General features: G+C 38.8%; 1 protein-coding gene across 1 annotated transcript; it reads left to right on the forward strand.

Moving 5' to 3' along the window:
* The first annotated feature begins 1,702 nt into the window (after nucleotides 1-1,702).
* On the forward strand, nucleotides 1,703-15,738 carry LOC133990283 (myosin-7). The gene is made up of 37 exons (XM_062428548.1): nucleotides 1,703-1,903; nucleotides 2,311-2,454; nucleotides 2,623-2,779; nucleotides 2,871-2,898; nucleotides 3,205-3,313; nucleotides 3,412-3,504; nucleotides 3,593-3,656; nucleotides 3,749-3,847; nucleotides 3,939-4,042; nucleotides 4,444-4,582; nucleotides 4,694-4,812; nucleotides 5,125-5,274; nucleotides 5,395-5,565; nucleotides 5,651-5,960; nucleotides 7,065-7,138; nucleotides 7,278-7,483; nucleotides 7,569-7,692; nucleotides 7,890-8,026; nucleotides 8,109-8,364; nucleotides 8,485-8,727; nucleotides 8,805-8,981; nucleotides 9,077-9,222; nucleotides 9,333-9,423; nucleotides 9,499-9,888; nucleotides 10,007-10,133; nucleotides 10,317-10,435; nucleotides 10,529-10,725; nucleotides 10,969-11,152; nucleotides 11,590-11,755; nucleotides 11,852-11,976; nucleotides 12,061-12,369; nucleotides 12,460-12,663; nucleotides 12,795-13,091; nucleotides 13,729-13,833; nucleotides 14,078-14,173; nucleotides 14,597-14,731; nucleotides 15,718-15,738. The coding sequence occupies exons 1-37, from the start codon at nucleotides 1,703-1,705 to the stop codon at nucleotides 15,736-15,738; spliced, it is 5,817 nt and encodes a 1,938-aa protein (XP_062284532.1).
* The last annotated feature ends 573 nt before the right edge of the window (nucleotides 15,739-16,311 follow it).

Genomic DNA, 16,311 nt, shown 5'->3' on the forward strand with positions numbered 1-16,311 from the left:
CCACAGTGACCTTGGCATCACATTGGAGCATGTTATGTAGGCACAGCCCTCTATTGTTTGTCATCATTACTGCCTTTCTGTGAATCTCAAGCATGTCACCTGTGGCAGACCTCTGTCTATGCTGCCTCACACTTGTCGCCTGGATAATCACACAGACTAATGTTCTTTATTTAGACCGACCCACTCGGTATCTGATGGCTGTTTATGTTACTGCAAACTCCTTTCTATGATAACTAAACACAATATGTTACCCATGCCTCATGGTGACTCCACTTAAGCCCTCTGCGTAATTGGGACCCATTCATTGCAAACTTCTCTAAAATATCTCCCCAGAAATGTTCTGCATTTTCTTTTGGGACTAGTAGTTTACATTTATTGAAATATGTATCTGTACCTGTATAATTGTAAAACACGCAGAGAATGTCAATTATCCTTTTGGGATGTTTTTTCTGCTGCCATGCCAAGAAGCTTTGATAATACTATCTTTCTCAATCTTATTTTCTTATCCTATAAATGATTTTTTAAATGCAAAAATATATTTAACTGGAATGTAATGATTTTGAAATTAGTTAGTACATTTACAAAACAAAACAGACACATAAATTGCAATTGTCCCTCTGGATTTTAGTCATATATATTTTTGTATGCCTCTACTTGCTGTAATTGTTTTTTAATTTTACTATTTAATATATATATATTTATTCAGTTCTTTCATTTTTATTATATTGGTAACATTAGCATTTGGTTCACTGATAACAGAAAATAACATGTGCGTCCACATTTCTACTATTACATCACTGACTGTGATTCATATTTGATTGTCTAATTAAAAAAAGAAAGAAAGAAGGTTTTTACCAATAAATACCAATAAAATTGGAAATTGGACATCCTAAAGTTCAGCATATGACCACATTCATAACATCTTTGTGAAATCATACAATGCATTTGGACAGTGTCAGTATCAGTCTTGCATGTCCTAAGCGAGGATGCTTCTGTGTAATACAATGTGCATTGTTCCTGTAACAGAAGCACACTTAAGGGATGCTGGAAAGGAATTCCTCCCCGCGTCTATTTAAAGATTGAGTCGTGTTCCCCTGGCTGCTTGAGGATACCTATGATTAATCACTGCCCTGCATGGAGCTCCTAATATGGCCTTGTCAGGAGACTCCATCACTGATAAGACTATGACCCGCTGATTTCTATATTGCTCAGTGCCACTCATTAACCCCCTCCCTTCATGTACCCCCAACTCAACTCAGACACAATAACATTCCTGGGTCCTGAAAGCCTCCTCCATATTTGGCAGAGGGGATTCACTTATAAAGAGAGCTCATGGTGACACACCCAATAGGTCACCATTCTATCTCAAGGTAAGGTCCATGGACAATGGTTTGTAAATCAACAGCAACGCTTTGCCACTGAACATTACCTGTGCTGGTGTGGACTGAAGAATTAGCTCATCAGTTTCCATTTCTTCTTTCCATAGGACCATTACACCTCAGTCTCCTCAGTAGGGATTGTTAAGGTAAGAGAATCTGAAAAATTTAAATGTGTTTGATTTCAATACAGTGAATTTTATGATGTAGAGAAAGAAAAAAAAACATTATATGATAAATTACATTTTATCTTCAGCTAAATAAATACATAATATGGTTGAACTGTAATTGATTGCTCTCTTTTATTTCGCTAGACAAAGTGAAAAATGGGTGATGCTGCCATGAGAGAGTTTGGGGCAGCTGCCCCGTTCCTGAGAAAGTCAGACAAGGAGCGTCTGGAGGCACAGACTCGTATATTTGACATGAAGAAGGAGTGCTTTGTTCCTGACACTGAAGAGGAGTACGTGAAGGCTTCCATCGTCAGCCGTGAGGGGGACAAAGTCACCGCTGACACTGCAAAAGGAAAGGTCAGTGATCTGGCAGGAACAGCTGCCCTGGATGCAGCTGGCTTTCCTAATTGAGATGCAGAAGTGATGAAAGAAAAGATTCAGGCCTATTTGTTCTTTGGTGATACACAATAGAGCAACAACAGACAAACAAAACTCCTGAGCAAGAAGGCATTATGTCCCTGTACTCCGAACTACACTGCATGACATACTAACTGCATACACACAACATGCACTAAATCTTGTTTCATTTTCAAAAGATAATTGTAGCAAAGTAATAAAAAATAATTTTACAAAGTCAGTTCTATATTATTATTATTGTTGTTGTTATTATTATTAATATTATTAAATGTTATTATTATCATTATTGTTGTTTAACGGTAGCTGTAATTTTTCAAAATTACCAACATTATAGTTTCTGCTTTCAGTCTGTCACAGTGAAGGACGTCGATGTACACCCTCAGAACCCGCCAAAGTTTGATAAAATTGAAGACATGGCGATGTTCACCTTCCTCCATGAGCCAGCTGTGCTGTTTAACCTCAAAGAGCGTTACGCAGCATGGATGATCTATGTGAGTTGAAAGCTTTTAAAACAATGTGAAGCAAAGACTCTCAAATGCACCCAAACCGTGGTGTACATGTTCCCTTTCTTTTGTCCTACATTCATATTTCAAATTAAATCAAAGTGCATTATGTCGGATATAATTGCTTCACCTGTTTGCCTGCTTTGTGTTTCTCAGACCTACTCTGGGCTCTTCTGTGTGACTGTTAACCCCTACAAGTGGCTGCCAGTCTACAACCAAGAGGTGGTTAATGCCTACAGAGGAAAGAAGAGGAGTGAAGCTCCTCCTCACATCTTCTCCATCTCTGACAATGCCTACCAATACATGCTTGCTGGTATTTGACCTGCAGTTATCATATACTCACATAAAATTCAAATGCTGAGGAAGCCTGCGATCTTAAGTGATCCTTTCTTTTCTTTTTTTAGACAGAGAAAATCAGTCAATTCTCATCACGTGAGTTTGGTTTTTATGACTTTGTGTAATAGCATTTCAGTGATTTAGTGTGGCAATAGTCAGTGGCATCACACAGCTCCCTGTAAAATACTGTTTGCTGTTTTTTTGTTGTTATTGTTTTTTTGTTGATCTATGCCAGTTAAACCTAAGTAATTTATCTTATCATTTGATGTGGAATATTTACAGGAGTTAATACTCAGGCATGTAAACACTATATTAGAATAGACAACGAGCATGAAAATGAATGTATGAACATATACGCTGCCTAGTTGCCGTTTTATTGAAAAAAGTTTTTTGTGTCTTCAGTGGAGAATCTGGTGCTGGGAAAACTGTCAACACCAAGAGAGTCATCCAGTACTTTGCCAGCATTGCAGCCGGAAGCGGCGGAAAGAAGGATGCAAGCCAGGAAAAAAAGGTCTCTACACTGAATTTACACAAAATGGTACCTTTGCAGGCACATTGGGTTTTTAAATGTTTATCCATTTGAATAAATGTACTGTTATACTCTTTCAGGGCACCCTGGAGGATCAAATCATCCAGGCTAACCCAGCTTTAGAAGCCTTTGGTAATGCCAAGACCATCAGGAATGACAACTCGTCCAGATTTGTAGGTTTCTGTCTGTTATATCATTTGAGCTTTTGTGCTTATTGTGCTTATTGTATTGTACAGTATTTTATTATTTTATTTTTTTCAGGGCAAATTCATTCGAATTCACTTTGCTGCCAGTGGAAAACTGGCATCGGCTGATATTGAGACATGTAAGTAAACATTATATACTTTCATCTGGTTTGGTATCTTCATCACAATGTTCACCTTCCTACCCATATTCATAATACAAATGTCTTTGCAGATCTGCTGGAAAAGTCCCGTGTCACCTTTCAGCTTAAGGCTGAGAGAGATTACCACATCTTCTATCAGATTCTGTCTCAGAAGAAACCTGAGTTGCTTGGTAAATGAAAAAAAAAGAAGTTAGACTTAGAGTTTGAAATGCTGCTTCATCGCTATCATAAAAATGTTAAGTTTATTGTTTTGAATTTCAGAGATGATGCTCATTACCAACAATCCCTACGACTACGCCTTCATCTCCCAAGGAGAGACGACTGTAGCCTCCATAAATGATGCTGAAGAGCTGATGGCCACTGATGTGAGTAAAAGATGAAACCTTCTCTCTGTTCACAAAACACTTGTTCACACAAGTAATTTGAACATCTGGTATCTGTTGAATTTGTACATTTTACTATTCTAGATTTAGACCTGAATGGGTTTACTGAAGAGTAATAGTTTATTAATAGGGCTTTTTGGAAAAACCAGACAAAGTACATTGCTCTGGCCTTCAACATGGTGTTTTACATCTACCTGTTGGCCTAGGATCCTGAAATATTGATGTGTCTTGTCAGAGGCCAACTTTGGTTTAATGTGTGATCATGGAGGCTTAAACGAGAAATGCAATTTTATACCACTCTGCTGTCACTCTACACTGTAAACCTTGATACAGCATAACAATACAATGACATATCCAATATAAAACCTCTATTCTCTATTTAGGAAGCCTTTGATGTACTGGGCTTCACTCAAGAAGAGAAGAATGGCATTTACAAGCTGACTGGTGCCATCATGCACTATGGTAACATGAAGTTTAAGCAGAAGCAGCGAGAGGAGCAGGCAGAGGCTGATGGCACTGAAGGTGAGAGGGGCCCTCTAAACTCTGAAATGTGATAAACATGATTTAAAACATGTCACGGTTCAGGCATTTGATACTTGCTGAGAGATTTTATATTCATTTGTATTTTCTCAGTTGCTGACAAAGTAGCTTATCTGATGGGCCTGAACTCTGCTGACCTCATCAAAGCTCTCTGTCATCCAAGAGTCAAAGTAGGAAACGAGTGGGTCACCAAGGGACAAAATGTTAATCAGGTAAGAGGGAAATTGGAGGACTGAATTTCTGTCCTGGTTGATTTGGTAACACCTGTGGTCACTGGTAGTAACTCTTTGAGCAGTTATTTTTCAGTTATTATTCAATTAAACAGAAGAGAATTTGGTCTATCTGTTGTCAGTCAAACACAAATTGGAGGTAGGCATTTGTAGGCAATTTTAAACTGAAGAGTACTATATAAAGTGGTAATCAAAAATGTAAATAATTGACATAAACATGTCACATATTGACATAACTTAAAGGAAACAACATTGAGAGTTCATGAAAGATTATTTTCTGGATTTCTTCTTTAGGTCTACTATGGCATTGGTGCACTGTCTAAGTCAGTGTATGAGAAGATGTTTCTGTGGATGGTAGTCCGTATCAACCAATCCCTGGACACCAGGCAGTCTCGCCAGTACTTCATTGGTGTACTGGACATTGCTGGATTTGAGATCTTTGATGTGAGCTCTGTCTATTATTTGTAGGCAAATAATGAATTAAAATACTCTTTTTCACTTTTCTGTACATTATAAAACAGTGGGTGTGAAAATGACTATATTGTTATGCACTTTACGTTACAGTTCAACACCTTTGAGCAGATGTGCATCAACTTCACCAATGAAAAACTGCAACAGTTTTTCAACCATCACATGTTTGTGCTGGAGCAGGAAGAGTACAAGAAAGAGGGCATTGAATGGACTTTCATTGATTTTGGTATGGACTTGCAAGCCTGTATTGACCTGATTGAAAAGGTGAGAGACTCTGATCTAATGCTCAATCACAAATAAGATGAATTAAAAAATGTTTTTTTAATCACTCATATTTTGGTCTACTCAGCCCATGGGTATTATGTCCATCCTTGAAGAGGAGTGCATGTTTCCCAAAGCCAGTGATACCACCTTTAAAGCTAAACTCTATGACAACCACCTGGGAAAATCCAACAACTTCCAGAAGCCTAGAATTGTGAAAGGGAGACCAGAAGCTCATTTTGCCCTGGTCCACTACGCTGGAACTGTTGACTATAATATCAACAACTGGCTGGTGAAGAACAAGGATCCTCTGAATGAGACTGTTGTTGGACTGTACCAGAAATCTACTCTTAAGCTGCTTGGCGTCCTCTTTGCAAATTATGCTGGATCTGAATCAGGTAAGAATAAACCGCCCATCCTCCCAAGAAAAACAAATGTAAATGGTCTGTACTTATGTAGTGCTTCTCTAGTCATTATGACCACTAAAAGCACTTTTACACTGCATGTCTTATTCACCCATTCACACACGTTCATACTCTGATGGCAGGCTACCATGCAGTGAGCCAGTCTGTTAATCAGGAGGAGACTAACCATTCATACAAATTCACACACTATTGACTTTTGGGGTTAACTATCTTGCCCAAGGACATATTGGCATGTGGACTGGAGAAGCCAGGAATTGAACCGCCAATCTTCCAATTGGTGGACGACCACTCTACCTCGTGATCCACAGTCATCCCAACAACAAAACAAAAAACAAAAAACAACAGTATAGGTTGTACAAATGAACTATGGTTATGTTTGAGTGACAGACACCATTTAGCCATAGTAATTATGACCCAGACAAGTAATGCAGACCAGATTATGTCTATAGGAGGTTATAGAATGGGTGAATAGCTAGATAGATATAAGGCAAAAAGTGGACTTAATTACAGGAGACCATTGTTCGCTTCCCATTTCTAACTGGGAGCTAGGTCAGTCTTTTTAAAAAACGTAACTACAATTGTCATGATTCACTATTCCCATAATGGACAAGGTGCCTAACTTTAAGAATGCAGTAACTTTAACCCATACCATGTTTCAAGTGATCACTTGAACCCAAACTATGATCTTTCCCTAACCCTAATAGAGTGTTTTTGTGCCTACATCTTACAAGACCTTAACCACAGCGTTGTCACACCATAAAACATAATATTTAAACTGTGATTTACAACAGTTTTGGAAAGCACAGACAAATGACGTTGTCCTGCTGATTACTGCCAAAAGAGGCAGCATATTAGAAAACACTCCTATTGTTTGTTCTGTAGTGCATGTTACAATAGACTTATGTCATTGTTTATTTATGAAGACATGTGGGAATAAACTGAATGTACTGCATTAAATTGGGAAGATCCATAATTTATAAGTTTACTCACAGATGTCCACTAACAGTGGCAAGATTGAATAAATTCTGTCTATGTCTATTAATGCAGTCTAATTAGTTGCACTTTTGTTTACATTAGGGGGTGATGGAAAAAGTGGTAAAGGAACCAAGAAGAAGGGCTCATCGTTCCAGACAGTATCTGCTTTGCATAGGGTTGGTATAAACACATACATATCTCTGAATGGCTGCTTCACATGGAAATCAGTAACTGAGATTTAATTTTCAAGGGATAAGATTAGTCACATAATCACCTAAATAGGTTGCTAAACAGACTGCTTATTTACCTTCAAAGGAGAACCTAAACAAGCTGATGACCAACTTGAGGTCTACTCACCCCCACTTTGTACGCTGCATCATCCCCAATGAGACCAAGACTCCTGGGGCCATGGAGAACCCTCTGGTCATGCACCAGCTGCGCTGTAACGGTGTGCTGGAAGGCATCAGAATTTGCAGAAAGGGCTTCCCCAACAGGATCCTCTATGGAGATTTCAAACAGAGGTATAACATTATAAGTGTTAAATCATACAGTTCCAAAAAAAATTCTAATATTATTCCTATAGACATTTTGTCTTTTATTTTCCAGATATCGCATCCTGAATCCTGCTGCCATCCCTGACGGTCAGTTCATTGACAGCAAGAAGGGAGCAGAGAAACTCCTTGGGTCTTTGGATATTGATCACAATCAATACAAGTTTGGACACACTAAGGTAATTAATGAAGGGCCAAATTAAAAGCAATGCACATTTCATATCTACACACAACAGTCAGCTTTGGAACCACATATCTACAGTAAAAACTACCAATCCAATTCAAAGCTACAAAGTCCCAAGAGTGTGATCCCTCATTTGTTGAATATATGCATAACAGCTGGTGGATATTTATATGATGTTCATATATCCTGAAGGTGTTCTTTAAAGCTGGTCTTCTTGGGCAACTGGAGGAAATGAGAGATGACCGTTTATCACTCATCATCACTGGAATCCAAGCTAGAGCAAGAGGTCTACTGGCGAGAATGGAATTCCAGAAGATTGTTGAAAGGAGGTTAGATAAATCAGAATTGTAATGTTTTTGTGTTGTTGTTGTTACTCATACAGTACATGAAACTTTGGTTAATTTTTGACAGGGATGCACTATTGGTAATCCAGTGGAATATCCGTGCCTTCATGGGAGTCAAGAATTGGCCCTGGATGAAGTTGTTCTTCAAGATCAAACCCCTGCTGAGATCTGCTGAATCAGAAAAGGAAATGGCCAACATGAAGGAAGAATTCCTGAAGTTGAAAGAAGCTTATGCAAAGTCTGAAGCTCGTAGGAAGGAACTGGAGGAGAAAATGGTCTCTATTCTCCAAGAAAAGAATGACCTCCAGCTTCAAGTTCAGGCCGTATGTTTGATGACCACATTCCTAATGGCTTTTAATTATAATCATTATATGCAAAATAACACATTTACAATATATAATAAGACTTATCATGTGATTAACTCAGTTTTCATTACAAATTAGGAGCAAGATAACCTTGCTGATGCAGAGGAAAGATGTGAAGGGCTGATCAAACATAAAATTCAGATGGAGGCAAAAGGGAAAGAGTTATCTGAGAGACTGGAGGACGAGGAGGAGATGAATGCTGAACTGACTGCTAAGAAGAGGAAGCTGGAAGATGAATGCTCTGAGTTAAAGAAAGACATTGATGACTTAGAGTTAACTCTGGCTAAAGTGGAGAAGGAGAAGCATGCCACTGAGAACAAGGTATGACAATTGACTATTTGACAACAGATCAGCAACTTGATGGGGCATAGTAAAATGCATCTTTTCATGCTCCCTAGGTAAAAAACATGACTGAAGAGATGTCTGCTCTGGATGAAATCATTGCCAAGTTGACCAAGGAAAAGAAAGCCTTACAGGAAGCTCATCAGCAAACGCTGGATGACCTGCAGAGTGAAGAAGACAAAGTCAACACTCTGACCAAGGCCAAGGCTAAGCTGGAGCAGCAAGTGGATGATGTATGTATTTCAATGAATGTGTTTGAAAAAAGGTCAGTCACTGTTAGTTGCTTGTTGGGGAAAATGGTTTGACTTTCTGTAATGATCTTGTCCAGCTTGAAGGTTCTCTGGAACAAGAGAAGAAGATCCGGATGGATCTTGAGAGAGCAAAGAGAAAGCTGGAGGGAGACTTAAAGTTGACCCACGAGAGCCTAATGGATCTGGAAAATGACAAGCAACAGCTCGAAGAGCATTTGAAAAAGTAAGCACTATGAACTCTATGTCTATATTTCATAACGTAGAGAAAGGCTCTACAGATACAGACAATATAAATATATGCATTTGATCTAACTCTTACTAATTTCACGACAGGAAAGACTTTGAACTCAACCAACTCAGTAATAAAATAGAGGATGAGCAGGCCATTTCCATACAGCTTCAAAAGAAACTGAAAGAGCTTCAGGTAATGAATAACTCATTTGCAAACTTGGTAAAACAGTCAACAGCAAGTAGGGGCTAAATAATTCTTCCTTAACAGGCCCGCATTGAAGAGCTGGAGGAAGAGCTTGAGGCAGAGCGAGCTGCCCGAGCCAAGGTGGAAAAGCAGAGAGCTGACTTGTCCAGAGAGCTGGAGGAGATCAGTGAGAGGCTGGAGGAGGCTGGTGGAGCAACCTCTGCTCAGATTGAGATGAACAAGAAGAGGGAGGCTGAGTTCCAGAGACTCCGCAGAGACCTTGAAGAGTCCACTCTGCAGCATGAAGCCACTGCTGCTACCCTGAGGAAGAAACAAGCTGACAGTGTTGCTGACCTCGGGGAGCAGATTGACAACCTGCAGAGAGTCAAGCAGAAACTGGAGAAGGAGAAGAGTGAGCTCAGACTGGAACTGGATGATGTGGTCTCTAATATGGAACATATTGTGAAGACAAAGGTTGGCTAAATTGACAAGAAATTTCTTGCTAATGTGGATACCACACAGATTGTGAATATTTGGGACGTATTGGGTATATTGAGAAATGTCTTCTTTTATGTGATTTATTTCAATTCAGACAAATCTGGAGAAGACCTGCAGGAGTCTGGAAGATCAGATGAATGAATACAAGACCAAGTTTGAGGAAGCTCAACGTTGCATCAATGACTTCAACATGCAAAAAGCAAAGCTTCAAACTGAAAATGGTATATTTTTTTTTATCTTAAAACAAGAACAGACATAATGTTATTGTTTTATCTTTATCTTGTCTGCTTAATTGACAGGACCATGTACTGAATGTGTTTAAAATAAAAAAAAATAAAGTTCCCTTCTTGGTGATGCAGGTTTAGACACTGACAATAATATGTTTCTTTTGACCAAAACACTAGGTGAACTCTCAAGGCAGATGGAGGAAAAGGAATCCTTGGTGTCTCAACTGACAAGGGGAAAAATGTCTTACACTCAACAGATTGAAGACCTAAAAAGACAATTGGAAGAGGAGACCAAGGTGAAGTTTCAGCACATAGTGAGAGTAGTGCATGTCATTTCTAACATATGTATATTATAGTGTTGCTTATTCATATACAACTTTTTAAAACAGGCAAAAAGTGCCCTAGCCCATGCAGTGCAGTCCTCTCGTCATGACTGTGACCTGCTCAGGGAGCAGTATGAGGAGGAACAGGAAGCCAAGGCTGAACTGCAGCGCGGCATGTCCAAGGCCAACTCTGAGGTGGCTCAGTGGAGAACTAAGTACGAAACTGATGCCATCCAGAGGACTGAAGAACTGGAGGAGGCCAAGTAAGACAGTTTGAGATCTAATTAATAATTTAAGCTATAACTCCTAAAAAGACATTTTACTTCGTCTAGCAGATCAGCTTTTTGTTTGTGTTATGTTCCTACTAAAATGTAAGACGAACAAAAAGTTTGTCTGTTAGATGATTGAGCAGCTAGTCTTAGTGGTTGAAGTAATTTGAATTAGGAACAAACAAACAAACAAAATATGCAGGATCATTAAATTATATGAATGATTGGTTCCTAAAGGAAAAAGCTGGCTCAGCGCCTGCAGGATGCTGAGGAGGCAGTTGAAGCAGTGAATGCTAAATGTTCTTCTCTGGAGAAGACCAAACACAGACTGCAGAATGAGATTGAAGATCTCATGGTAGATGTGGAGAGGTCTAATGCTGCTGCTGCTGCTCTAGACAAGAAGCAAAGAAACTTTGACAAGGTGAAGTATTTGATGATGTCTTTTATAGCTTTTAACCTGCTATTTTCCAGTAGTACCCTTCTTCACATTTTTGGAGCTGCCCAGTAGAACTACAGAATTCTAGGTCCCTAATCTGAAGCAGCTAGGTGTTAAATTCCCAATGGTGATTGTTAAACTCAGAATATGCAGGATTTTAGTATTTTGTCCTTTGGTGCCCCTTGGTCATCATATTAAAAAAAAGACACCATAGCAGATACTGATGAATGGACTGATGTCATTGGCTACATAAACCAGCATTCTCATTTTTGTACAGAAAAAAACACATTACATTCTCCATCTTAAAGTTACTCAATAATATAACTAATTTCAGACAAAATGATGATATCACCCAGTCTGTAGTCTTCTTTCCATTCGCCTCCCACATGTACACTTATTGCTGGCCATTCTATTCATTGTAGGTCCTTTCTGAGTGGAAACAGAAGTATGAAGAGTCTCAAACAGAGCTGGAGAGCTCTCAGAAAGAGGCCAGGTCTCTGAGTACTGAGCTCTTCAAACTGAAGAACTCCTATGAAGAGTGCCTGGATCATCTGGAGACCATGAAAAGAGAGAACAAGAACTTACAGGGTAAGATATGATGCTACAGTTTGTTTCAAGGTTTCTGTAGACACAATTATAATTAATTGTGAAGCTTTCTTAATACCCCCGCTTGACATTCCACAGAGGAGATTTCTGACCTCACTGAGCAACTGGGTGAGGGTGGAAAGAGTATCCATGAACTGGAGAAATTACGGAAACAACTGGAACAGGAGAAGACTGAGATCCAGTCTGCTCTTGAGGAAGCAGAGGTAGAGACCTTCTTTGATGAATAACACATTTTAGAGTAACAGTGCGTGTTAATTTGTATAACTGTGTACCATCCTGTCCATCAGGCCTCCCTGGAGCATGAAGAGGGTAAGATTCTGAGAGCCCAGCTTGAGTTCAATCAAGTTAAAGCTGATATTGAACGCAAACTAGCTGAGAAAGATGAGGAGATGGAGCAGTGCAAGAGGAACCAGCAGAGGACGATCGACACCCTGCAGAGCTCTCTTGAAGCTGAGTGTCGCAGCAGAAATGAGGCGCTGCGTCTCAAGAAAAAGATGGAGGGAGACCTCAATGAGATGGAGATCCAGCTGAGCCAGGCCAATAGGCAGGCATCTGAGGCCCAGAAACAACTTAAATCAATTCATGCACATTTGAAGGTAACCTAGAGAGACAGAAATGTTAACTCTCTTAAGATGTTTCTAATTCAGACTGATTATGAATATGAATGTTATTATCATCCCATTTAGGATTGCCAAATTCAGCTGGATGAGTCTGTTCGAGCCAATGATGACCTTAAAGAGAACATTGCTATGGTTGAGAGACGCAACAATTTACTTCAGGCTGAACTGATGGAATTGAGGGGTGCTCTCGAGCAAACTGAGAGAAGCCGCAAACTTGCTGAACAAGAGCTGCTGGATGTTAGTGAGAGGGTGCAGCTACTGCACTCACAGGTGAGACCTGATGACTTACGGCAACACAACCACAGACTGATTAGTTTTCTTGGATATTATGAAGAACTAAAAGGCTTTATTTCTGAAATTCTAACAGTTTTTTTCACATTCTCAATTGCCAAAAAATGTAGAACACAGGCTTGATAAACCAGAAGAAGAAGCTGGAGATTGATGCTTCCCAGCTTCAAACTGAAGTGGAGGAAGCGCTGCAGGAATGCAGAAATGCTGAAGACAAGGCCAAGAAGGCCATTACTGATGCTGCCATGATGGCAGAGGAACTGAAGAAGGAGCAGGACACCAGTGCTCACCTGGAGCGTATGAAGAAGAACATGGAGCAAACCATCAAAGACCTGCAGCACCGTCTGGATGAAGCTGAACAGATTGCCATGAAGGGAGGCAAGAAGCAAGTGCAGAAGCTTGAGGCCAGGGTAAGAGTTGCCAGTATAGAAATATCACAAATTGTTTGGACAGGCATCTGTACGACTAACATCAATTTATAAAGCTGCATTATCTAATGTTGGCCACAGGGGGAAAGCGGTCCAAAACAAGGTGACACACACAGAAGTGACATGTTATTGCATTTTAAATTTGTCATTGGTAAAGTCCGCACACTTATCCATCCAGCAGACATGTTATCATCCCATTGCCACGTTTCTGCCCATTTAACAAATACATATGTTCTCAATTCATTGACCTTTTAGATCTGATTTAGTCTTTACCATCCCCTTGGAACCCCTGGAAACATCAGGGCCTTTCGTTTAATATGATATTCTACTTTCCTCAAGAGGAAGTAATTACCTATGCCTTAATTAGCAGCAGGTCAGTTTATTAGGGCTTTGACATAGGCTGAGACTGAACCATGCCATAACACCAAAACAGTTGGCTAAAAAAGCTCTGTAATGTTACAGAGCGGATGATTATTCTGTGTGTGTGTGTCAATTTTATTATTGAAATTACCCTTAGTTATTTCAATAATAATCATGTTAAAATATACTGATTAAAGCAGCTTTAAGCTAATGTACTTGTGAACCAGTGAATAATAAATGCTTTTCTGATTGTTTTCAGGTGAGGGAGCTTGAGAATGAGGTGGAGTCGGAGCAAAAGAAGAGCAGTGAAGCAGTGAAGGGAATGCGTAAATATGAGAGACGCATCAAGGAGCTGACATACCAGGTGATTTTTTAAACAACCCACAACCTATACAAATAGCCACAACTGTGTCTTCATACAATGTATAATATTTATAGGCATCTTTATGCTCTGCTGACAAATGTCTCTTTATGCACGGATGTTTTGTTCAGCTATGTCACACATACTATTGCACAGCTAATTTCTTGGTCAAAATTAGGATGCTATTTAAAGAGAATAGTCCTTATTGAACTTGTGAATCCCTTCCCTATCCCATTGATTTATACAGACTGAGGAGGATCGCAAGAATGTTACACGTCTCCAGGATCTGGTTGACAAACTGCAGCTGAAAGTCAAAGCCTATAAGAGATCAGCTGAGGAGGCTGTAAGTGGGACTGTGTCTCATTTGTACTGTGTACTCTATACAAATGTACTTTTCTTTGCAAAAGTAAATCAAAATTACAATGTATGTAAAATTGCATACAATGTATGTGAAATTACAATGCATTTAATGTCATAATTTTTATCACATTACATTAAATTATATTTTTAAATACTACTACAGCAGTAACTGTTTTGACAAACATCTCAACTTCTACTGTGTTGTTGAGACAAAGTTGTTAACAACAAACCAGTGTTGTTGAATTTTTTATTCTTTTTTCAGTTTTTTAAAACCATATATTTCTAATTGACAGGTTATAGATGTATTTACCCTTTAAACTGAATACCACAAGCCTTAGATAAACTCCCCTAGGCCCCTTTTGTACTCATATAATGTTGATGTCTGTGTTTTTGTTCAATCCCGTAGGAGGAGCAGGCTAATTCTCATCTGAGCAAGTTTCGTAAACTGCAGCATGAGCTGGATGAGGCTGAGGAGAGAGCTGACATTGCTGAGTCTCAGGTTAACAAGCTGCGTGCCAAGAGCCGTGATGTAGGCTCAAAGGTAAGAGGCTCTGCTAGATTTCAACAAAACACATCTAGTCTCCTACCATCATACCATCATAATCATAATCATTATACCATAATTATAATGTTACCTGATCCAAACGTTGATTTTTAAAAGTGCAAAATCCATAATTATAGTGTCAATCATTCACAATGGAACCAAATAAATCAGACCAGTCTTTGTGCAGATTGATTTTTATTTTGATTAAGTTAGTTGTAAGTAAAATTAGTGCACTTTGATATAGGTTAGTGGAAAATGCATTTTTGCCCCACTGAAGGTATCACTAATTTTCATATTTGATCAAATCACAATAATTGAGTGTTTTGGTAGAATGTAGAGACAGACCTTGAGATGTAATTCCATTACATTAATGATAGTTACATAATATGTACAACTCCATGTAAAGATGCCATACAATTTTGTTAGATGAAACACTCACCTTTTGTTAAAATATTGTATCTTCATATTTGCTGGAACATACTAACATTATGGCTGTTATGGCATACTTACCCGCATCTTTGTTCTTTGTAGCCATCGAGTAGAAGATAAATGTTTTCATGTATCATCAATTAGGCTTGAATTGCAATTTTTGCAAATTATACATTTTGTAAGGTCAATGAGTGATTTATTATCCTATAAGTTAGACTTTGTCATTTTGGGAGGGGTAACAAATGATAAAAACACAGTGGCTTGAAAATACAAGATTAATCTAGGAACGAGCCCATTTTGACATAGTTGTAGGCATCCCAGTGTTCCTTATAATATTTACATTGCTACATTACATCCAACATTCATTATACTGTAAGGAAATGCAGTAGGTGAAATAAACCTTATTCAAGTTAAAATATTATAACAATTGCTGTTTTAAATTGAGAAACAAACATTTCAGGCCAGAATCTTGTGTAACACGTGTTGAGTCGTGTTGGTCTTCTGTCACTTATGTGTCTAATCTTTGTCTACTCTCTTATCATTATTCATCGCAGAAAGGGCTAGATGAGGAGTGAAACTCACAGACGGCCACCTAAGACCTTTGGGATCTCCTGTGCTTTAGTCCAATCTGTCTCCAAAGTATCTGTAGAATAAAGAAAAAGTGCATTCAAATTACAGTGTAGTGTCCTCATTTTTTGCAAGCAGGTAAAAGTTCTACACATTAAGTTTCATCTTAGAGGCAGAGGGTTGATGTGTCAGATAATGTAGAAGTCAACATGTTAAATTCACTATCATTCACTTTACCACCACTGAAAAATATCACCTAAGTTGCTGGATGTATTTCAGTAGCTTAAGAAATCAGAAGGGTTAGCACTTGAAAGCATAACATGGTCTAAAAGAACACATACATTTCCATGAGAACAATAACTTTCACTGTATCTGCAACCAATTCATCACTAACACAAAACTATTTTGTTCACTTTGCCCAGGAGGGTCACAAAAGGAGGAGGGTACACTCTGTTGTTCTGTTGTTGTTTGCATAGTGTGTTTTGACAATTTGACAAATTTGTTTCCTGTCAAGAAACCCAGTGTTTTTGTGTGAATAGGGAATCTAGTGTTAGATTGATACATCACATTGGTAATATTAA

Source organism: Scomber scombrus, chromosome 11 (assembly GCF_963691925.1).
Source record: "Scomber scombrus chromosome 11, fScoSco1.1, whole genome shotgun sequence".
Classification (NCBI taxonomy): domain Eukaryota; kingdom Metazoa; phylum Chordata; class Actinopteri; order Scombriformes; family Scombridae; genus Scomber; species Scomber scombrus.